Source organism: Pagrus major, chromosome 20, assembly GCF_040436345.1.
Source record: "Pagrus major chromosome 20, Pma_NU_1.0".
In the NCBI taxonomy this organism is placed as follows: Eukaryota; Metazoa; Chordata; class Actinopteri; order Spariformes; family Sparidae; genus Pagrus; species Pagrus major.
Window position 1 is genome coordinate 15,501,937 of NC_133234.1, and position 25,070 is coordinate 15,527,006.

Genomic DNA, 25,070 nt, shown 5'->3' on the forward strand with positions numbered 1-25,070 from the left:
AGTGAAAGCCCTGTGTTTGTTTGATCAACCCAAGCATCCAACTTCCTCCTTTGCTGCCATAATAACTACCACAGCCACAAGAGGTTGCTTCTGAACAATACAAGTAAATATGTGTTGTAATAAGCTGTATATGGTCGTTTTTATGATGAGGACGGCCCAATATGACTGAATCGGTTGATTGCTAGTGACTCCCAAAATGGCATGACGGTTGCAGCCTACAAGTGACAGGCATACTGGACTTTTGTGGTATTGTTGCACTTTGGTTAGGTTTAGGCAATAACATTAGAATGGTGTAGGTTAAGATCGTGAAGCTTAACTTATATCACGCATAACTTACGTCATGTTATGTACATGAAAAAAGTGAACTACGTTACTAAGTTATAAAAGCCTCACAGTTGACTTTTGATTTCACAAACAGTGAAAGTCACAAGTGGTAATAACCTGCTTGCACAGTCGACTTACAGCATAGGGTTGTTTTTCTGATGAGGGTGGGCTTGTTGTTCTGATATGCCAGAATTGTTGAAATGGAGTTATCTCGAGGTGTCATGATTCACCTGATTCAATAAGATACCTTTGTTTTCCTCCAAATGTAATGAAACCTGAGCATCCTTGACCTTAAAATGATTGCTTATAAAATCGTACAGAAAGGTAGACCTTAGAGAAATGTTTTCTACTCTTTTCCCCTCAATTGTCAGATGAACTTATCCCGCTTTGAACTCAGCAGAAAAGCATCTTGACAGCCTGTGCATAGGGAACATCCTGATTATAGCATAGACCGAAAAAAGTCTGAGGTCAAGACTGCAATCTGTCTTGCAGGCTGACTTGGGAGTCCCGGAGGATCAGGGGGCCTTGGCCTGAGGATGCCCCGGCAATCATAACCACCCTTCGGGGTTTGTACGAGCTGAGGGGAATCCTTATGAAAACATGACACATGCCTATCATTCCTACTTGTCAGCAGTTTGGTAGAGTTTAGACTCTCGCAAAAAAAATCCTCTAAACTTCAGAAGATTGTTCTGTGAGACGATTTTTCTGGGAGTCTTTAAGGATTTGAGTTTTTTGCTTCACTATACAGAAAATCTGCTGTTTGTGTGTGCAGAGAGAGAGCTTTCTGAGGGGAGCACAATAAGTCTGAACTCAGTCGTTACTGAGTTGAAACATGGGAAAGTTTGACTAAAGTACGACCATAATTCCTCTCCCTCACCAATAACTAGTTGAAAGTTGTAACGGTAGCATTCTGCTGCTGCTACATGAAGCATCTTCATTCTTATCTCTCTTAACACCCTAAAGTGGTGCACTGCTCCATCTAACTATGCACATTTGGAAAAGATTTTTCTGAGTATTGACCCAACCTGTCCCCAAACGCACAGTCCACCTGCACACGCTGTCATTTCCAAAGACTTTCTACAGCCTACTGCCTTTTTTTTTTTTTACTTTCTGCATTGCCAAGGCATGATGTGCTCACTTCTGGAGGTAACGTAGCCTCCGACCTTTCACCTCTTTGGTCCACCAGCTGCATTGGACTGTACCAGCATTGTTACAGAGCCCTTTTGACTCCAATCCTAGCGAGGCATCTGGTCCTCATTAAGCTGTATGTCTTTGGCCTGTTGGGTCAAAGATGACATGTAACTGAATGCCATTAATCCCTGATAACACACAACAAACCCGCACGGTTAGGGGAACATTGTTATCCGACAGTATATGTCAACAGTTTTTGACCTTTTAGATGTAAACATGCACGGTGGTGACAAGAGAGGAGCCTGTATTTTTTTTTTTAATATTTCATTGACACGAACACCCAGATTGAACATTGTATTACATCGCACTAGCCTGGCTTATACCCCAATGAGTCATTATGCATGTGGTAAGTTTAGCCTTAAGCCATGCACTTTAATAACTTAATAATTGATTGAAACACGAGCTGCTTTCTGTATCACTTGATGATGTATGTATTAGTAGATCCTAATGGTTCAGAAATGGCCCCGACACATCGGTCATTACTCTTGATGTGAGATTTTTTGAGGTACCGTGTTTTGCTACTTTGCAAGCAGGAAAATTTAAACTGTCAACTTCTAGGAAATAGCCACGAACAACCGAATAATTTCACAGGGTGTTTTTGAATGTATTAATTAGTTCTCCCTCGTCCATATGTCCCGGCTGGCCATTAAGCGCTTAATGATCTGAGTATGTCTCAAGATGCATGGGGCTTATGCGCTGTGGTTTCACAAATCTCATAGAAAATCAGCAGGCTGGTTTTTGTGATGGCAAGTTTGACTCGCTGCTGGATGCCCATAGTGCAAGTATGGCGCCTGAAATCATACATTTCCGAGGCATCATAGCATTTCTGCCTGAATGCCTACACTTGGGTTGCGCGTCATGCTTGATTTAAAAGAGGGCATTATTAAGCATCTGTGGAAGAAATGTTCAGATCTTTTAGTTAAGTTAAATACTAAAACACACTCAGTTACAAGTAATCACACTCAACTAAAAATGTAACTTCAGTAAGAGTATGTATTATCAAAATGTGCTTCAAGTATTAAAAGTAAGAATACTCATTGCAGAAAAATGCCTCCGATGATTGTTGTACTATTATACTTATAGTATATCAATATATTAATATTATTATGATGTCTATGTATTGTGATGCTGAGTATCTACTGAGGTTAGCATGCTAACCAGCTAGCCCTCGCCAGTCCCGCTCCAAAGCTCCTGTGCTAGCGGTGTAAACACTTAAACTCCCCTGGTCCTCGAGCTGAACCCCTAACTTCACGGCTAACTGAGCCGACTGGCTAAGAGCATCTACAGTTAGCAGCAGTTAGCAGTTACTCTGGTGATGTGCTGCCCCGTCTTTGCTTTGAGTATGAAAAGCAGAATTTTACTGTTGTAGTCAGTTTAGGTGCAACTCATTTTAAACAATTATCTGGATTGAAACTTGAAACTCAGTATTGATTAATCCACTGATTGATTTTTGATTAATTGGTTAATTTTTAGGTTTGTAGAAATTAAAATCATTAACGAAAAGCAGCAAATCCTCACATTTAAGAAGCCGGACACCAGGAAATGTTCTGACAACTATCAAAATAACTGCCAACTAACTCTGTCGACCAATTAATCGGTTGACTAATCATTTTGTATAATTATATATTGTTGGGTAGTTGGGTAAAAGTAATTAGTAATTAAAGTAATTAGTATCTAAAGCTGTGAGATAACTGTAGTGTTTCACAGTGCATCAAAAAAGGACCCAAACGTAGACGCGGAGGCAGGCAGGTCAAACAACAAAAGTGAGCTTTAATGATAAGCTTATATCCAAAGTCCAAAATACAAAAAAACTAAAGACAAACCATAAACCATGAAATGAAAGCAGGAACACAGAGGAAACATGAGGACTGGGGAACAGACACAGGAACACAAGAGTAAGACATAAAGAGTAAAGGACTTAAATACACGAGGGGCTGATAAACAAGTGGAACAGGGTTGTACGCTGACAAAGGGCGGGAAAAGGACAAATTCAGGAAGTAGAAAGTAAAACATGACACATGAGGACAAACTTTCAACATAAAACAGGGAATCAACTGTACCATGACAGAGTGAAGCCAGAAGACCCTAAAAGAAAAGACTCAAGTGGACTACAAGTGCCTCAAATTTGTACTTAAGTACAGTACTAACGATAGTAATGTGTTGGAGTTTGTTCTGAACAAGAAGTCCGAATGATCAGAAACATTTGATATTTTTGCTGTGTCACACTGGGGACTGTGTTGCCGATGATGCCAGCGCTGTGAGCAATTCATATTCTTTGTTGATAGTAAACATTTGTTTATTGATTCCAGCCCACAATGTCTGGGCAACACTGTGGCGAGGCCGAGCAGATGGACTATTGTTGTTAGGAACTGTTGCATTGCTCCATTGATAAACTAACAACATGCTAACTACTGTACATTGTTCTACTAATCCCTCTAAATCTCCACACATCACTATATGAGATGATATACTGCAAGCGTTCCCTAATGGAAAAATGAGCCCTTGTCCTATCCGCGTAGACAATTGAGTATAAGTATGATGGGATGTCACAGTGAGATATTTCCACAGCAGTCATATTAGAGCTTAATAGGGAAAAAGTAAGCTGTCAAAGTCATCATTGTTCAAGAGTCGTACAGGGACAAAGCTCTAACGTTAAAAGCAGTAGCCATAAAAGCTCAGACATGCAGACACAAGATTGAAGTTTCGTGACCCTCTCTTGACCTGTGTGATAGCTTCTTCTACCGTCTGCTCCCTCTGATGATATTGTGATTTAGGGCATATACGGTACATTTTCCTATCTTTAAACATCACACTCATGAATACAAAGTATCATCCTATCGTGAATCAAACAACGTCTGAGAGTCTAGATTCATGCTTGCAGATATGTGAGGCTGTACAACAGTAATTTGAGCTTAATGCTAAGGTACACTTGCTAGCTATGCTCAGGGAGACCGTATTTTCGAATTCCCAATCCGGGACCCTTAAGTGCACCACACACTCATGCACGCAGCATTTTCGTCGCAGGGTACATTACGAAGATAGGTCATTGTTAGCATACTGACAGGTTTTCTAAGGACCCTGACAGACCAGGCTGATGGTTGGCTATCAACCAATGCGGTTGGCGCTGGTTTTGTGGTCTGTCTTGCACCGTTGGCACTAATCAGCCCTTGTTAGCAGCTTTTCGACAGACTGAGCAAGTAGAATGCAATCAAATTGAATGGCAAACCATCCAATGGTTGGAGACGTGCCAATAAAAACTTCATGAGAAAAAGTCAGTGGAAGTCATTCGGCTTCATTGTTGAGGGATGGTAAGATGTTAACTGACTGACACGTAGAACAACAACCCAGCTGACCATGCCATCCCAAGAGCCATGCTGCCGAAACATTAAACCCACTGCTCTTATGTAGTTATTTTAAAATATATAATATTATAGGACTCCACAGCTACATATAGAATCCCACCTTTCCTCCTACACTGGACAGTACAGCTGGTACAGTGTGTGCAACCTTCTATTTTTGTTCAAGATGAGACATATGGCAGAGAAGGCAAGAAAAACAGGATAGGAAACTTTATAAGTTCGACCACATTAAACATTCATTGGTGTAAGAAGAAGCAGAAGCTACAGACAGAATACCCCACTTCTGTTTTTGATGAGTTTGTCGGTTGAGTTGTACAGTAGGTGATCCTGCTCGAACTAATATATCTGCTGTACTCATGCGTCAGCTGAGCACAGCAGTTGTCACCCAAAAATAAACAAATCATTTCATTTCAGGAAGGAAACTACCACTTGTATTCACACGGCCACCGGATCTGTGAAATCTCACCTGATATCCCACGTCGAGGGGAGCTGGTGGGAGATGTTAGCAGACATCCACACCGGTTGTGCTGCATTACACATGCTGGCCTGCTGTCCTCATAATCTCCATGCCATCTGGTAGGGGAACCTCACTGTCCCCCTGCACCTCTGGTACATTAGTATTCCTCTCACACCGAGCGATGGAGACCAGTGTGTGTGTGCGGCGTTCCTCGGAACACATAAAAGAGTCAACAAAAGTGAAGATTAATCAAACGGCTGCGGTCCCACCCCCTACAAACCTGGCTCATTTCAGGTAATGAGAACACTTACTTTTTAATCTTCTTCTTTGTTGTCCTTGGTCCTGTGCGTTGCAGCCCCAATACAAAGTCAGCACACTCGGACCCACAATTATGACTTCATACTTTTGTTAAGTGTGTGGGCTAAGATGTTCTAATGACATTGACTTAAAAGCATAACTCAATTAATGTTAAGGAATAATCTGTTTGAAAAATGTCTATTCCTTAAAAATGGCCTGAACAATGTGAAATCAAAGCCATATGTCTTCAACGACTGAACTTCGGCTGCAGCTCGTTCACAGCGTTACTACACAACTTCTTCTCTGTGTCTCGATAACAGTAACAGCCACAGTTCACCAAGTCACCGTAACTTGAGGCTGGTCTTCTCTTGGTTGCTTTGCTCACTTCTTCAGTAGGAGATCCCAGTTAGCAAACAGCAAGCTCGGGAATCTTTTGAGCAGTGCTTCAAACGGTGTTTCCAGCATTTAGTGCGAGCTGTGATCAAAGACCGATCCCTTCCATTTCAAATCCACATGGCCTCTCATTAGTGCCACACTAGGAGAAGACTTCTCTGACGGGAGTCTATCATAGTGTCATCGTTTCCGAGTTGTTAATTTGACTGCAAAATTTCATCTGCACTACAGTGCTGCTCATGACTGTGGGCTTTAACATCGGCTATTATGCGAATTCATTGTTGAAATGAGAAGATCGGTTAAAGGCAGGGAAGGCTGTTCTTGAGAAGGATAGTTGATTGTTAAGTCTCATTCCCAGGTCGACAAATACCAACGCTTTGGGTCAGAATTTCGGGCCAAATACTGACCCAAAGCATTGGTATTTGATGACTTGGGAGACTCAACAATCAACTATCTTTCTCCAGAATTGCCCTCCCTACCTTTAAAAGGATAAACTTGCAATAACTCAATCTTTGGCCATGGGGGAAATTGTGAACACAGCATCGGCACATCATCACAAAGTTGATATGGGCCCAATAAACACCATGCCCCTACCAACCCTGGGTAGGGTGTCCCAAATCTTGTTTGTGTAGAGGGGTAGGTTGAAGTGTTAGGGCTACATGGTCCTCCAAACTCCTTTACTTTACTTTTACTTACTTTACTTTTGGGCATGCTTCCTGTATTTTGACATATGTCAGTGTTGTATTTCCTACCTTGGTAACCTTGATTGTATATGATGCCAAAGTTTAACTTAAGTCCTGCAGCGAAGTTGCTGCACTTGGTACCACTCCTCTAATATCAATGCAGTCTGGCAGGGTATGAGAACAGGCTGCTAACATCAGCCTATAAAGCACTGCTGGTGGCCAGGTAATGAAGCAGTGTTCTTTTATTATTTGATGACTTGATTGATACCGTGGATGAATTGCGAGCGTCCTCGCTTATGTCTCGATCAGATAAATGGCAAATGACATCGTCATAATACCAGGATTGCCACAGTAACTCAAGAGGAATCACCACAGCTGAAGACGGCACATTGGAAATGTCTGGTCGCGTCTGTTTATGTAAGGGTCTTAAAGGGTTTTTCCCATTTCACAGGGGGAGATTCCAACCACTACCCTTGTAATCTCTTCTGAGGGGTGCGGGAGCATTCGAAAATGAGAGGTTAGGGTAAAAATTGGAAATGGGATTGAGCCATTGTGAATTTGTTAGCAAACAGTTGCTTTTTTACACATCCAACAGTTATGGAGCAACATTATCATTATCTTTAAGCACTGTGTTTTCGGCCACCTGGTGAATTTAATTCCTATATTCGCTCTCTTTCAGCTCTGTTTTTAGTCTATCTGACTTTTCACCTGCCAAAACCTCCAAATGTGCACAAGTTTGTCGCTAACTGTGTTTGCCTGCTGTATGGTGATGAACAGGATAATGTACAGTTTTTTTTTTACTTTGTTTTTAGAGCCTTTTCACGAAAAACTTCCACTGCATAAGAAAGAGACAATATGACAGGGATGGGAGTGAACTAGAACATTCAGGCCTGGGGGCTTAACAATGAGATGAAGCTCGCTGTGAAGTCCTGTAAAGCTGAGGGAAGCTGCAGTCAGGTAATAATTCTTTGCAGGTTCATAAGTGTTGCATTGTCATTTGATACACTGTTATTACAATAATATTGGTTAAAGCCGCTTAAAGCAAAGCAGTGATGTTGGAGCTTTTAGTTGTCAAGCAACATGTTTGGGCAAAATTGGACATTTTCCATCAACAAAGAATTTTGGAGCTTTTAAATCCAGTGCTGTATCCAACTGCCCATTATACGGTCATCTGTTGGATAGAGCCAATGGTGGCATATCTGTCATTTCTTGTCAAAAGCATTCTACAAATCAAAACCATTTTCCAATATACATTTTCTTGCTCTCCTTCAAAATAAGGCATATCTACTGCCCTAATTTGTATATATATATATATATATAAAGCAGTTGTGAAACTGCAAAATGACTTTTCGTGAAACAAAATCACACACAAACAGCAGAAGCGGCAGCCCACATATAAGTTTTAGATTTTTTTGAATCAAATGAAGGGAATCAGAGCATTTAATATGCAACATGCAAAAGCTTTCACAAGCTTTCATAGTGTTCAGCTGGATAAAAATGTTTTTGGCAATTTGCTATAATATAATGTGGGACAAAGACGTGTGCTAGACAAGAGGCCATTTAATTCATATCATAAAGGTTTTTTCCTGTGTGCTCTCAGGGTTTGCATTTTAATCTCCGGTTAATGGTTGTGTTGCATACAAAGTAGTTGTTACTGGATTTCTGTGGCATCCTTTCCTTTCCACACTTAACTTCTGTACAGATTTCTGCACATATTGCCTACATTTATTAACATCAACAACAGCAGATGATGCAAAAACATACATCTGAATCATAAGTATGACTGTCGATAGACAGTGATGCATAATAATGGGTGTAAGGTACCGTACTGCTGCTTTCCCTGTTGCAAATCCTTTAACTGTAAGGAAAATGGCAACTTGTTGACATTGCACCGCTTCCTGATTGATCTGCAAGTGAAAAGACAATGGATAGTGAACATCCGGAGAGACAATGGGGCCATATTTCAAGGTAAAACAACATATTTGATAACCCATTAGCTAAAGTTAGCATTCAACCTCTTCCAGTAACGTTAGCTAAAAAGTGGTTGAATGCTAATGTTAGCTAACTGGTATCAAATATGTTGTTTTACCATGAAATATGACCCAATTAATCTCCAGATGTTGACTATCCATCGTCTTTTTATATGGCTTGCAACCTGAACCACAGCAACATAACAATATCCCAGCATTCAAGCTCCCACCCTCAGCATGACGTCAGAGGAAAATGGCCGCTGTGGGAATATGGTCCATTGAGCTTCCAGGACGGGTTAAGTGCTCCTTGGAATAGATTCTACTTCTGGGACTATGCTGGGGGGATGAACATTATTTCCTTGAAGATAATCCCTTATTTTATTTTTTGTTGATGGTGCGGAGCTCCTCAGTCCAAAATCTCTCATAGGTGTGCAATTAAGTTGAGATTGAGTCATCCAACCATTTAAATGCACTGTAGTATTTGTATTCAGTGTATTTTATTTCTTATTAAGATTGTTCCTTTCATCTGGCACGTCTCCATCTGCACACCTTACCTTTGTGGTCTTGCACTGCGCAGTAAACACAATACGTAAATGTAAATCTTTAAACATAAAAATTCAGTGAAATGTCTCGCAGACAGCCACTGTATGTGTTTAGAACCCTAAATATTTTCTATTTATGGTAATTTTATCTTTCCTTTGCAGCTTTCTTGGCTCAATTTCTCCTCAGGGATCAATGAAGTTCATTTTAATCTTCATAAAAACCTTCTTATAGAGTCAAGATAGTTTTATTCCGCAGAGCAGTGATGAAGAAATCTCAGTAATACCCATTTGTAAGTCCTGTACAACTTACCTTGCCAGCAGTCATAGCGAACCTGAAAGGGGGGAAACTCAGATATACTGAATTTGACGTAAATGAGGCATAAATACAGAATTGTACTCGGCTCGTGTGCTGCTGTGCTTCATTTCCATCCGCAAACCTCTCGGCCATTGTTATAATTCAAAACAGTGAGGTTGATCTTCTTTAGTGTTTATAGCCTATGGATACAATATAAAGTGCATCATGGGAAAAAATGAGTATAGACTGAAATACCTTCTCCGTCACATACACGGTGTTAATGCCCCATCACCAAAGCTTTAACCATTATCCTCTACTCCTTTTATACCCTCACTGTGAGATGTGTGTAGGGATTTCTTTTTTCTATACTAGGATTTCAGGGAGAGCACTTTCTCCTGCACCATCTTTACCCTCGTTACCCTCGTTAATTCCAGTCGAACCCCCCACCAACACAATCACAAACACGCAAACACACACCTGGAGACCATCTACCTGTATCTGAAGCAAAATTAATGAGCTTTACCTAATTGGTGTGGCTGTTTTTAGGTTTGGGGTAACAGATGCATGATTAAATTCAGCCTGAGGACTAGACTACAGGTGTCTGTTGCCATGGAAATAAAGGGAAGACTCAGCTAAAGTTTGCCCTGACCGCGGCATATGTTATGTCAGAATAGACTTGAACATTTTTGGTATTTATATCGATTATTTTGTACATAAAAGGTCAAATCATTTGTAAGAAGTGGCCAGAATTTGAAGGTAACTCCTGCTGCTCTTGCTGTAGCTATCTTTGGCTGCAGTTAGCTGCCGAGCTAACTAGCTAGGGGCAAGTGCTGTTATAGTAGTCGTAGTAGTCACCACAGGAAACTGGGCTCAGAGGGCTCCTAGTGAATGTGGCTGGACACCAGACTGGACCAAATACACCCTCTGAGATGGAGGTTGGTTTGACGACGGGATGCAGTACAGAGGTGATTTACAGCAGCTATGACCAGGACTATAACTCCGGAGACAAAAGGAGAGAGAGTGAATTGTGAATTAAGGATTTATTTCGACCAAACCAGAATGATTGTGTAAAGATAAACCAAGACTGCTTGGGTACGTTTTTATTTAGTTTATGTTGTGTTTTACGGTTACGGTCGTCTTAGTTTGGTAAAAGAAACCTGAATTCAGTCAGAGTACGCTTGTGTTTTCTGTTTATTACGGAGGTTAGGTGTAAAAATATTTCCTTTCTTGACATTTTGTGAGTTTATCTTGTTTACTTATAAGACCAATGGTGCGTTCAGACCTAACGCGAAGAGAACATTCGCCTCACTTCACACTCCGCTTGAGTTTGATCGCTGGATTATTATTATGTTTTTCGTTACCTGTGCGGCACCCAGTTCGGTCTGAATGCCCCATAACTAGCAAACTCGCTAATTCTTGAGGTACAAAGTGGTATTACGAGACAGGAAGGGCCAGGGCTAGCTGGTTAGCATGCTAACTTCAATAGACATCTCTGCAACACAGAACACAGACGTCTTTCATGTAACACTGTTGTTTCTTCATACTCACAACATAATGTTCATTTTTTTGAATGTTTTAAACTAAAATATTGGCCATATCTTACACATTGCCCCGTCAAAGACAACAATCTACCAGCACAAGCAAAGACATTCTGCATATCACGTGGTAAAAATGGATTGAGATAAACAAAGCCCTTAATTAACACTGTTATCTTAGTCTTTATTTTGTCACAATTGTAGTCAAATATATATACGTCTATATGACGTATATTATATGACATATATAATTTCATTTCTTTACAATAGAGAAACAACATAGAGATGACACACTATTTTGGTTTCTAAGTAGAAGCTCCTTTTAAATAGTGGCATTTTTTTCAATACACTTTTTAAGTCAAGCTCCCACTCAAGTCACGGTTTTTGTTTTCCTTATTGAGTCACATTTATTCACAATGTGTGTGTTTGTTTTGTCTCTTTTTCTTTATAATTTGATGTCTTTTGTTGTGTCAATATTTTTTTCCTCCGCAGTTCAGTCTGTTCATGTTCCTTCAAAATCGACCGCCATCTGTCATTGGTCCGTGCGGCCCCACAGATGGTCCCACCTGCTAACCATCCTGTGCCACCAGCAAAGGTATACAGTCATTGGAAACACTGTCTGTGAAGCTTTACAGAGTTAATCCAATCAGCTTGCAGAGGGCTTGGCATAAGCGTTTCCAGTTCCTCTGCAGCTGGGTCCTTTGGTGGCCAAGGAGCCGTTTGCGCCTCCATACACGAGGGATGTCTGACCTTGGCACTGTCCCTGGGCTTCTCTTTGGCCTGCTGCCTTCAAACCTCTGGTCCCGATGCCTGTGTGCACAACTCTGGCTGAATACTGCACACTTTTCCCTTCTGACTCCCGCGCAGTCCCGGCCTCGAGAGTTTTTGTGCCACCGCCGTGGATCTCGCTCTGAGACCCAAACATTTTCATGGGGCCGGAAAGGCTTTTCTGTTTTAATCCCTGCGCGAGTTCCACTGTGATTTCAATAGAGCAGGGTGTTTGTGAGGAGCTGAGATTCTTCTCCGAGCCCAGCGTAGCAGTGGTGGTGGTGACAGGAGGGCAAACGCCGCTGGGCATAACACCAGAAGCCAGCACAACAGTCTCACAGGCGGTGGAGGGAGAACTGCGAATGGGCACCGTTGTCTTTCCAGCCAGCATGGGGTGCCACTTGAGGAGCCCCCCTTGGTTCCGGTCACTCGTGTTCACGTTCCCCGCCTCAAGGTCACATGCTTGGAGCGAAGGGATGATGGGCACAGATTGGGTGCGCAGGGAGGGTGGAAGGAAGGTTGTTCCCTTGTCCAGGCGGGTGCAGGGCACCTCGGTCCATCCCTTTCTGGCTGCGAAGTGAGTGAGTGAAGTCCTGCTGAGGAGGGCGCCGACTCTTCCCCCGGCAGAATCACACCTTTATGGAGAGGACAGAATAGAAGCGGCAGGATGAGAATGAGAGACATTTAAATTGTGACCTTTTTCTCCCTGACACTTATGTCCTGAGAGGAATTAGATAGACGGGTAATAAACTCTTGTGCATTTTACCCCTCATTGTTCCACAAAACATTGTCTTGCACCAACAAAATTACAAATATTTAGGTATTGTTCTTTCATAATCTTGTGTAATTATTTATAATCCTCTGCATGAGGGGCCTGTTTTGCTGCCGCACGAATGTTTAACTGAAAAATCCCTCCTCTCATGGCTGCCTTACTGAAGATTTAAGGCTTTGGCAACACAGCTGCTGGATTCCTGACCCCGGCCTGTGTGAGTACGTGGACAAATTTTATATCGCCTCCTCGAACATTCGCACATGTCTTCTAATTTCACTCATTACCCAATCGTCTCACAGGCATATAATGTGATATTTGGGGTGAATTCAGGCGAGTATCACCTTACAGTCATGTATCTGGAATGTTTTGAGTATCGCAAAACGGCGCCGAGAAGATTGAGAAAGCACGATGTTAAGTGTGAAAGTAATACAGCAGAGGAGGGAAACTTATTTAGTGTCGAGGGGGTAAGTTTGTATATGTGTTGCATTTGCACAAGAGCTAATATTGTTACTAAAGACTCGACTCACATTTAGAATCACCCCGGCACAGCCTTAGGAGACGGAGCATGTTATTGTCAGCCTTCAGAGACTGTTTGTAGCATAACCAAGTTTAAATAATTGAATTACTTTCCCACTCCTCCCCTCGGTATTAGAAGGGCGACTGCAAGCTGGAGGTAAATCCACCAGATCAAAACACATCTAAAAATAACTCCCGTAACAAATTTGCCTTCAATGCTGTCCTTATCTGCGATGGGTAAATATATGTTTTGACACTGGATAATGGAACTGACAATACTCAGCGGGGATTTGTTGTCTCAAAATGGAAAACATGGGAGAGTGTCTTCGTGTTTGTTTGCCGCTCTCGCTCGCCCCTTTTCCTAACACTTCCTGCCACGCCGCCGCGCTCCTTCCTCGGCTGCACCCTCATCATCATCTCTGCACAATCTTCCCTCTTTCCTCACTTTACCCTCTCTCCTTCTCTCACTCTCCTTTCCACCTCCCGTTTCTCATTTCCAGAGATGAGAGGGTGTATCCATGGCAACAAGGGAGAGGTGGGGTGGGGGAGGAGGAGGAGGAGGGTGAGGAGGGGGAGGGGGGAGGGGGCTGTAAGCTTGGTAACTTGTTGTTGTACGACTGGTAAGTCCAGAAAAATACGTCACTTCAACCTCCTGAAGGCCAGCGAAGTGTGCTCGGCTGATGGATTTGCAAAGGAATTATCAATGGCTAATGAGATCTATGTTGTTTAACTGTACAAATGCAATCTTATCCCCATGAAGAAGACGAGCCCTCTCTATTTCAGCTCTGTTCCTAACACGTGTAAAAAGCTGTGTGAGATTTAATAGCTTATAGCGCGCAGATTTTGCCTTTAAAAAAATAACTCTCATTAATGTCTTTATTAGTTTGTTTGTTATTCTGTCTGTGCGTGCGCCTGTGCACATGAATGAGTGTGGAGGATCTCTCTGCGCAGCCATTTTGAAAGAACTGCTGAGCTCCATGGAGCTTTGTTTAAAAATGTAAATTATGGAAATAGGTCACATAAAGAGTTTGGCAGCTTGCAGCGCATCTTACAAGTCACTGTAACGCTCAATCAGGTTGGCATGCTAATAGGAACATTGCTAGGCACTCTTAAGTGCGGGGAATGCACGAGGGACACCGCGGCTTTAATGACAGACGTTTCTGATAACAGTGCCATCCCTCAAGTCGCAAACGCTGACAGCAAATTAGGCTGTTTCGGAGGCATATGCTAAATAGGACTGCCTTACTCGGGCTTAAAGATGCTCGCTCCTGCATCTGGAAATAAAACCTAAAATAATTCAATGTTTTCATTGTTGTTGTTTAAGAGGAATATGCCGGAGGAGCTGCTTGACATTATGCATTATTCTTCTTAGGAAAACAAGCACCTCAATGAACAGCATCAGATTGTTTGCTTTGGCAGATGTTATGTAACAATAAATCTTATTTATAATCGGCAGAAAAAGTTTAAAATAATGTGCAACTTTGTCTCCACATGGATCATCCCCTCCCTCCTGGATAAACACCTCCTCTTTGATAACAACTGTGCAAGAGAGGATTTCACATCCAGCTACCTTTTCTGAGCCGGTGCCAGCGAGTATCATCAGACAGTACTTTTTCTTTTCTTTTTTCTTTTTTACATGTAAGTTATTTTAAGCCCCCAGATAGCCAACTGGCGCGAGGTGGCTCTGCCAAAGTCCTCTCTGCTTTTTAAGCCTCCTGAAACAGCGCCAGTGGCTCTGCTTCACTTCTGATAGCCATGAAAATAGGGCAACTCGCTGTCCTCACTCGACATCACGAGGGGCACGAGGAGAATTCAAGATGTGTAAATGGCTGAAATTAATCCTTTTGCAATTTGTGGTCTTGTTCTAGAAGGCTGCAGTCACCCAAAACGGCTCCACATTTAGCATGTTAATGACAGAAAATGTAATTATTTATTAGATATGTGAACCATGAAGCTTCCACATAATGCTGGAGCATTAGCCAAAATCAGGCCCTTGTGGACTTCTTCAGATTCATGTGAACTCGTCCATCATCTGGTAATTAGCTTTGGCCCCCGTTGTTGTATTTTTAACCCTGATAAAACCAAACGCTTTTTCATTCACAGCAAAAGCCCAGTGGCAAGTGTGTGGAGGATTACACACAGTCTCATATCTCGGACTTCCCCGGCACCATGATACTGTTGAGCGGTCGGGATCAACTGTGTTCTCCAAATTAATTGTGACAGTCCCAGTTGAAGGAGGCCACAGCAGATCTAATTTATTTCCCTGGATTAGATTTCATAAGCTAGTTCACGGATTTGAACTGAGAGCATCTCAGTCATAAACTCATTTCTCCCAAAATTATCCTTCTGCCACTCCAACTTAACCTCACTTAGTCCGGGGGTCTGTATCACTGAACCGGCTGTTTGACCTCAGCACAGACGGAGGCAAAGAGAGAGAATTTCCTCTTTGAGGCACGAATACAGATGACAAAACTAACAAAAGGAAAGGACAAAGTCTCACCTTCTAATGGACTCCACGTCTGTTGACTCGTCCTCCTGCAAGTGTTTGTAGACGTGGCCGGACGCTCTGGATCCATCGACGAGATTGGTTGATATTTTGTGTTTTCCTCTGGAAATGGGAGGGGTCCTGAAGTAGTTATTCTCCCTCCGTTGTTGGGCAGGACTTAGGGAAAGGGAACTACTCCTGTAACCAGAGGGGAAAACCGAGGTAACACACTATTTTAGGTTCAAACAGCACTCGTCCATTTTCATTTCATTCATTCGTTCATTGTTATCAAATGTATCCCATCTCCTCATCTTCATGGTTGTAAAATGGACCGGAATGGATTGACCTTTCCGTTCCACGTTTGAGTGAAAAACCCCATCATATGCTGCATTCAATCGACGCGTGCATAAACAACCTTGGCACGGAAATCTAGGCGTCCGATTCCGGTGAAGACGATAGTAATTTACCATTAAGCAATACAATTTACATAAACATGAAATAATTTGTCATGACTCAATCAAAGAGGGGAGAGAGTGAGTGTGCAGCCTTGCTAGCAGCTCTGTCACCAGCTGCACTGTGAGCTAAATGCTAACACGCTCACAGTGACAGTGCTCACATTCTGATGATTAGCAGGTAATATTTACCAGGTTCACCACCTTAGTTCGGCCCGTTGGCATGCTAACATTTGTTAATTAGCCCTCAACACAATGCACAGCTGAGGCTAATGGGAATGTCATTAAGTATTTGGTCATAAAAATATCCACTGCACTCTGTCAGCACTGGAGAAAGGTCTGGCTGCACCAGGTGTCATTCTGGTAGGGAGGAAAAAATGCTCTGCTGGCTTGTTTGTATTTTATTTTTGGGGTCATTACTGGGGACCACAGATGACGTATTCCAATTAAATGTATTTAAAATAAAGTACTTGAAAGCAGTTGAAAGCTGCTGTAAGTGTTGTCGTCATTTGAGCCTGTCTGTTTTGCAGTTGGCAGTCCCCTCCCTCCTATCTATGTTCTCTGTCCTGATTGGATAAAGTGGGCAGGGATACCAGAAAATGTATTTTCTCTTTTACTGCATGAGCGGGGGGGAGGAGAGACATGGGTCACTGACCAAACACTCTATAACAGTGATTAGTGTTGGAATATAGAGCTATTTATAACTTATTTTGATAAAAAATATATCACTCACAGCAGCTTTAATGTAAAAAAATTGTAATGGTAACAAAGTGCTTATCCTTACTGTAACTTTAGGGACAAAAACTCAAACTCCAACAATAATTCATATTATGATTAAATAAAGGTTTTGCTGCATTTTGTTGGGACTGAACAGGCCCCAGGATTTACAGCTAAGACATCCTCCTTTCTGTCTACTGACCGCTCAAAGCGCTTTACAACACTTGTCACATTCACACACGGCAGAGGCTGCCATGCACGGTGCCAACCTGCTCATCAGGAGCAATTTGGGGTTTAGTTTCTTGCTCAAGAACATTTCGACTTGCAGTCGGGGATCCCGGGGACGGAGCCGGCGACCTTCCGATTACTGGACGACCCGCTCTACCGCCTGAGCTACAAGCGCCCCGCATGTGAGCCTTCCCCGTCCCTCTCAGCTGCCTATACAAGCCTGTGGACGACTTGTTTAAATTGTTTAACGCCCCTGGACTGTGGATTTCTTTGTGAAGCTGAAGTTGAATCCGCCAACATAAACTAATGACCAGCTTTTAGCACGACACAGAAGTTCCACAGAGCCCCCTTTAATGTCAGACCCATTTTGAGGCTACTAAATGCCTAATTTGATGAGCAATTATGTGTAATTATAAGTTTAAATTGTAACAAGATACTTTTTAATGTATTTGTGCACATCTCTGCTAGGGAGCACGTATGATCATGATTGACTAGCTACAAATTCAAATACATCTGGAACATAAAACACTGCGTGTGACTAAACGCTGGTATACAGGGCACATTTGTTAAACCCACGTGAATATGAATAGCGCATATATATTGATATCCTGCTGATGTTAAGGGTGGAAGCGGCAGTCTTTGGAAACCGTGCTTCCTGCCCGAGCACACTGTTTTTACATTGTTATGTGGGCAGCGGGTGGTCGACTTCAAAGCAGATCCCTGCACGGCTGCTGCAATAAAGCAATGACATCCGACGTGAATCAGAGTTATGCCGCACTATATTGCAAGCTGATGTGTGAGTATATCATTTGAGAACTAACAACTCCCGAAACACACAGAGCTAAATAATTTCCAGTTTATTTGAATGCATCTCAGCATCGTGGCTCTCTCTTTGATCACAAGCTACAGTTCCTTTTGTGAGCAATAAGTCACTTGATTGCGTACGATAAACTGAACCACACAAACAACTTATGACATATTATTACTGCTGGGTGGAAAAATTGGTTTGTTTTGAGGAACCCAACACAAAACAGTGACAAACATTCTCCGAGCTTGATTCGGGCTCTTAAATAATTTGTTATTGCAGCAGCCACACACAAGAGAAAAACAGTGTATGTATGAAGCGGCGGATGGTGTTTAATAGTAATCAAGATGTCCAAACTTCAAGATTTTTTGACTTGTCCTCACACTGAACTCCCTCATTCCTTTTAAATCATGCAGAACACTAAATAGTCCAGTGGACTTTTGGTTATTAATTGATAGCTGACTGGGACACTGACGGAAAATACTCAGTTATAATAATTACTAAATGTCCGTGGCTGTGGAACAATAAGCATGGCTAATGTTGGCTCTGGTCTTTGGCAGCATTAGCTTTCGTGTCGACTGATGTTGTAAAAAGTTGATATGAATAAAGCTGAATTATGTCAGTTTTGTTTGCTATTAACATGCTGATTTTTTAATTAGGATTAACTGAAAGCTGGAAGAATGAAAATGTGTTTTTGTGCACAGAATCACCAGGCTGTTGTAATTATCGAATGTTAAATGTTACAGGTCTAGAATTGAAAGGCAGCTGCTTATCTCCACAATTCACCATAAATGTACTGCCTCCTGATGTTTAACGGGTGAGCCCGGCTGTGAGAGTAATTCAGCACATATTTTAATCAGTTCTTCGCTCTTTATGCATTTGTTAGACGTGGTAGAGAGTCAGAAAAGAGCGGGGGATGTTATTTTTTTCAGAGAACCTTTGCTGAATCTAAAAATATAATGGCACATTAAAAGAGTAAACTCTTTCCCTCCAGAGGTCTTCACTTCCAACGTGTCGGTCCGTGCTCACTGACTCGACTTGAGCACATTGATTAGCCTACAACAATTTCCTCATAATCCAATCACGACAATGGACTCATGGTGATTGATCAAATTCCACAGTAGCCGAAATGAAAACACTGATTGATCTAGCGGCGGTGTGATGATTATACATCGACTCAGACGCTGTTATTTCCGTCAGATTTTGCCGGTAAAGCAATTCGGAATTATGCTTGAGAGCAGGCAGAACAGAGTGAGCTGCGCTGCTGAGTTTATTCAGAATGTATCAAAGTTGGAAATGATTCATTTCCAAATGATTGATAGTTCATTTTTCCTCACTGACATTTATGCTACAAGCGCCACGCTGCATTGAGAGAAGGCTTCAGTTTGACTATTTACAATGTAAATTCATAACGCAGAGACACATCGCTCGAGGGGTGTCTGTCTTCAGTCCAGAGTGAATTATCTCAACAACCACTGGATGGATTTAAATGACATGTTGTCAGTCATCCTACTCATTTTGGTGAGCCCTGAATTTTACTCCACTACTATTCCCATCAGCCTCAGATACACTTTGTGTCTACTGCTAATTAGCGTTCAAAAGTTAGTATGCTTACACACTAGACTAAGATGGTTGACATGGCAAACATTAGCCTACCTGCTAAACATGAGCATGTTAGCATGCTATGGTTAGCATTTAGCTCAAATTATGATAGCGAAACAGATCATTTTGTGAAGGTTGTGACGCTCAATAAATTATCCAGCGTTCTACAGCCACTTTATTCTCAATGTAAGCTTATCGGAAAAAGTATTTTTTAAGCCGGTGTAGTTACAGCTTCGTCCTTGTTGTCTACAGTCCAAGTCCATCACGACAGAGCCTCTTCTGTGGCTGTAGTTTCTTGATACATGCTTTTTAAATATCTATCTTATGTCTATATTTTCAGTGATTCATGTGATATCTACATTGTTTCAGCAAAGTCCCCACTTCAACAGACATACTCTGCATTCAAGCAGGTGAATCAATCTTCTAATGCTCATGCCCAGTGATAAAGCCAATGATTCACAGGTAACCTTTCGCAGCGATATTGATGGACCATATTGACATGCTTTTATGGGGCATTTCTCCTGATAGCTCTCAGTGTGGCCCGGTTTCTCAGGTCAATAGCTGAAAGCATCTCCACATCATCCATCACAGTCTAGTTCCCCGCCTGCCTCCTCCCGCTCGGAGAACACGCTCAACACATGATTGACTGTCAGCTGCCCTCCGAGACGCACCTGCACGGCACTCGCCAGAAAGCGGCCTGGACGAGTTGGCGCCGTCCCTGCAGCTTCACATGACAACCTTTTGGGAAAAAACTTTCCTCTGTGACACTGCACTGGTCCATTAAAACAGAAAGTGACTGCTGCCTCAGCGGGGGGTTCTCGCTAAAGTTGTCATCATAGTCCAGCAGACATCTAAAAACTCCCTCTGGCTGTACTCGCGCAACCTTTCCACCTCGCTCTCAGCAAACAGATATGCCTCTAATCACTGTGCATCCTGTACTGTGTGTGCTCGCTACATAAGAATGAAAGCTTGTCTAATGCAATGAGATTTGAAAAACGTGTGCCCGTTCTCCCATTTTACAGTGCAGTTACAACAAAAATGCCGCTTAACATCATCAGATCAGGTGAGAGGTAGACGTTTACCAGCAAATCTTAGTGAAATTGCCAACAATGAGCGTAAAAGGTGCTACGGGAAATAAACACCTTCTTGCACGCTGTGTGGCTGAAAGTCATTAATTGTCAAAGTGTGCCTGCACCCATATCATCAAAGCAAATTAAGCCTTTCTGTAAACATTCCACATCCCACATTGTAGCGTGCTCCGTACCCGCAACCCTGTGTTCTTCTGAGGATTCGAAATGGCAGCGTTTGATACCGCCGGCAGTGATCACAAAAGCGCCACCGCTTCTGACAGTCCCTTGTAGCGAAATGTTGTTAATTTTGTTCAATCTTCTGTCATTTGAATGATGGCACGGGGAGGAAGTTTGTTGAATCAATGTTTGCCTGCACATTAAAATTCACTTCTCCTCCCTATCAGTGCGCGAGCAGTCATTTCAGACTCTGCCTAAGCACACATTTAATCACTTTGCACAGTTTACCGGACATGCCATGTAAATAAAGACTTTCCTGACTGTTTTGAAGGACTCCAGCTTTAACTTCATCAAACTAGCTACACCTTTAATGCCAGACTAAAAATATGCACACAGGCAAAGCTTATGAAGTTAGCAATGATATATATTAACATAGTTCCTCCCACTTATAATCACCGTAAGTCTTTATAACGATTGCATTAATGATCTGCGTGTTATGTTGAGGTCTCTATATTCCACCATATTGCAGGATGATTACATTTCTCACTTGGCTGCCTCTTGTATCTGGACACGGGGAAAGGAAAAAGATATGAAAGCAAGGCTGGAATAAGATGATGTCGCATTTTCACCTGAAGCGTTTTCCTTTCGACAGCGCTCTGCTGAGAATAGGCGGGGCCGCTGTTGACGTGCCGGGTGCCACGCTGCCGTCCTTAGCAGACGATCCGTGAGAACTGCAGCTCTGCAAAAAATGAAGAAGAACAGCGTGTACAGTAATTGCAGCTTGGGAATGTATCCTCGTGCCCAGATGTTTTCGTTATAATGATCAAGATCAAGGACTAGATGCAGGTGTAAGTGATTATGTATGTCAACACAGGAAATAAGCACAGGGTATAATGCATAATGCTGGGGATAGTGTTTGTGGCTTAGCTGCAAGTCCCCAGACAGGTTGAGGATGCTCTCTCGCTGACGCATCCCCTCCTTAGCCAGGCAGAGTGTCTTTAATTACACTTTACATTTTAAACTGCAGATTAAGAGGGGACGCTTTGTGAATCAACTCCGCCATGGCCCTCATAGTGCTCCCTCTGCACTGAAGAATTAATCCCACACAAGATTACATTAATGGTTTCCTAAAGAATTTCCCCCCTCAATTCTCTCCCTTTATTCTTATCAAAATGAACACCATTATCTTACAACAGGCCGCAGACAGAGTGCTGGCACAGCGGCCATGAATGCCCCAAGAACCCCCTTGTGAAACACTAAGTCATGAGATAATTCTGCTATTCCGGTTACAGTACCTCCTACTCTGCCCCGCCTGTCCGTCTCATTGTACATCATTAAAGCGACTGCATGTGACTTAGAGCTGGTTCAGGGTTCTCATGCCTGATAAGCCTCTTTTTCTCCCTTACACCCCTGACTCCCAGAGGGAGCTGTTACTGCTGTTCACTAGTTGTGCAAGAAAATAGGATCATTTTGGCCACCCTCTCATATACCCTGCGGCTGCACAACGCCTCACTCTCTGGAACAATTGCTGTGGCAAACTTTCCTGGAGGATGATATCTATGTCAGGGGATAAAATAAATAGCTTATAGCAGACCTGCATGGCGTAACCCATTTCACTTGTCCCCCCCCCCCCCCCCCCCCCATATCTCACTTGTGCCTTGTTTTATGCCACTTGTGAAAGCCAAGGATAAAAACAACGCACTGTGGGTTTACTTCAAGGAGAGGCGAAGGAAAAATACAGGAGCCTGACGGAATAACAGCAAAATTTACATAACAAGGAGAAAGGAAAAGCTATGCATTCAGAGCAGCACTAATCCTCCTCGGATTACAATCAAATCGCAGGTCGTGAACTGTGCATAATGGGATATTTGACCATTCTTCATGAAGGACAATCTTTGAGCCAGCGGCAGAACAAACCACCTCCAGATGTAGTCAACCCTCTGAGCCGAGACGTGACTGCTCCTTGTGCCTCTACCTGATATCAAAATCAGTTGTTTCAGAATGGTGCACTGTCATGCACATTACACAGAGTTTGTAACTGTTGACAGCATTATTAATTTCAAGCTGCACTGGCCTGTTCTTTTATTAATCACGGAAACACCTACTGAAGCTTTCATATCATCCCAACTGCCGTCACAACGCTTGCTGAACAAGTGGCTAACATGCTTCCTCCATTTTCTGTTCTCGCCGGCACCCTGGTTAACCCTGTGAACGCGCTGTTCCTTTTCACAGATCTTTGAGAGACAGAACTTTAGTTTGTTATTTCAGAAATACTTTTCAGATATTTCACGCAACAGGATGTAACTTTTAAAGTAATTCTTGAGAAAGATAGTTGATTGTTGAGTCTCATTCCCAGATCGCCAAATACCAACGCTTTTGGCCCAATGTTAGCTTGGCTCGACTCCAGACCCCCGCAACCCTGCAAAGGCTATTACAGATGATGAATGGATGGATGATGGAAAAACACTCAACAATCAACGTTCTTTCTGCAAAAAGTTACATATTGTTGCTTTAAAATCCACAAAACTGTGCTCAGAATTGGTTTAAGGTGCAATATGTAAGAATTTTAGTTTAAAATATTAAAAATTAACTAAAATTATAAACAGAAAGTGAAGAAATAACATTTCTGACGTTATATCAAAGACATCTATGTGCTGCGTTGCAGAGAATATCTAATGAAGTTACCATGCTAACCAACTACCCCTGGGCCTGAAAACCTCTTTGTCCTGTTGGCCTAAAGCTCCTGTGCTAGCGGGGCAAACACCAAGGCTCCCCCAGGATTCTAACGAGTTGCATGGCTAACTGAGCTAACAAGCTAATGGCAGTCTGGATGTATAGAATACAGTTAGCACCTGTAATAGTCCTCTGCTTAGCTACTTCTGCTGGTGCTTCCTGTACATCTATTCAAATAATCAGAAATCATCTTTATTAAAGATCCTTTGGTATCAAAGAATTGATGCTTTCTTGGTGTTAACCGTGTCTTGTAAGAAAGAAAACAGTGTCTTTGAGAACATAAGGAGCTCAGAGCCTTGTGAAATTGATTTTAGTCGGACATGAAACAGCCTTGAGGTACACCAGAACTTTCATTAAAATATTCTGAAGTCATTTTTCGGTGGATTTTAGCACTGAAGTCTCTGCTCTTTGGCCCTTAACAATTCTCTCACTCCCAATGAAGTATTCATGCAGTAGCTTGGGCTCACTCCTGAGGGTCTCTTCTTCGACTGAGGCTAGACTAGTTAGTTACCACCACACCAGTTTCCGGCTGATGGGAATTGAGTTTCCTCGTCTTGTCTTCCCAGTCTGAGTGCCCCTATTCCTTCAAGTCGGTGCGTGTCTGTTTCGTTGCAGCGTCTCATGGGCGCGTACCCCATCTCTTTTCATTTGAGACACAGTTCCATCGCCGGAGAGGTGTTGATTTAATTCTCAGAGGATGCGAGAGGTGTTTAACTATGCAATCACTGCCCTCCTTTGATTCCCTTTCCCTTAAGAGTGCGACGAAACGACTCGCAGAATCTCATACGACTCCTAATATTTACAGTTAAGTGTCGGAGGGTGAGCAATTCACATGGCCATTCCACACATGCAGATGTTGGGAACATATGCACAGGAATGTTTTCCAGATGTGCAAACATGCATAGATTTGCAATCGCAGGTGGAAGAAACACGCAGATGCACAGCGAAGTCGGACTTAATAGTAGAGTACTCTAAAAACATAATGCTTGACAGGATGATGGATGATGTATATCTTAATAATAGTAAAGTACACACTGTATAGAGGCAGTGCAGGTGCCCAGGTGCATGTTTTTTTAAAAGGTGCCCAGGGTTTAGTAACTTCTACTTGGCTCTGACTTTGAGTATTACTGCAGAGTGCAACAATGATGTCAGCATATCCTGTGCAAGTCTATACGTTGCTCCTCAGCAAACCCTGAGACAAAACATCTTGGTCTAAGCTCCCCTGAGTTCAGGGAGTTGGCATATTTTTTGGGGTAGGTTAAAGACACCGGTGCACGGCGGGGTATCAGTTTATCACGCTGATGGTATGGAAGACACGGACTAAAATGGACTCCAGTTTCGTCCTCCCCTCTGCACCTGCCCCCACAGAGCGAGCCTTTTGTCTCCAGCTCACTGTGCTCATCCTCCACCTTCCTGCCTCAAATGCACACAGTGAAAAAACCACGGTGTTCCGATGCTGAGCAGTTGCAGTACGCAGGGCACACCAAATGTTTTGAGCCTCATTAAGAACACGGCGCTCTGTTCTTTCCTCGCAGAGTACTTTTCCATTTTGTCAGTTTGACTTCTCCTTGAAAGAAAAAAAAAACAAAAAAACCCAGAGAACTTGCAGGACTTGCACCACCCACAGCACATGTCCTCTCCCTAGATGGTTGCATGCTGAGGGAGTGGGTGGAGAGAAGCTGTGGTCTGGGGTCGCTGT

The 25,070-nt window shown here is 42.6% G+C and overlaps 1 protein-coding gene across 1 annotated transcript in view; it reads right to left on the reverse strand.

The window, feature by feature from the left end:
- Nucleotides 1-11,428: 11,428 nt before the first annotated feature.
- nrg3b (neuregulin 3b) overlaps nt 11,429-25,070 on the reverse strand; it is a 215,465-nt gene continuing 201,823 nt past the window's right edge. The window contains exons 7-9 of the mRNA XM_073490152.1: nt 21,268-21,377; nt 15,603-15,785; nt 11,429-12,449 (exon numbers count right to left, since the gene is read on the reverse strand). Of these exons, the coding sequence (XP_073346253.1) occupies nt 11,693-12,449; nt 15,603-15,785; nt 21,268-21,377 (1,050 nt within the window). The 3' untranslated portion in view covers nt 11,429-11,692. The remainder of the gene's footprint in view (nt 12,450-15,602; nt 15,786-21,267; nt 21,378-25,070) is intronic.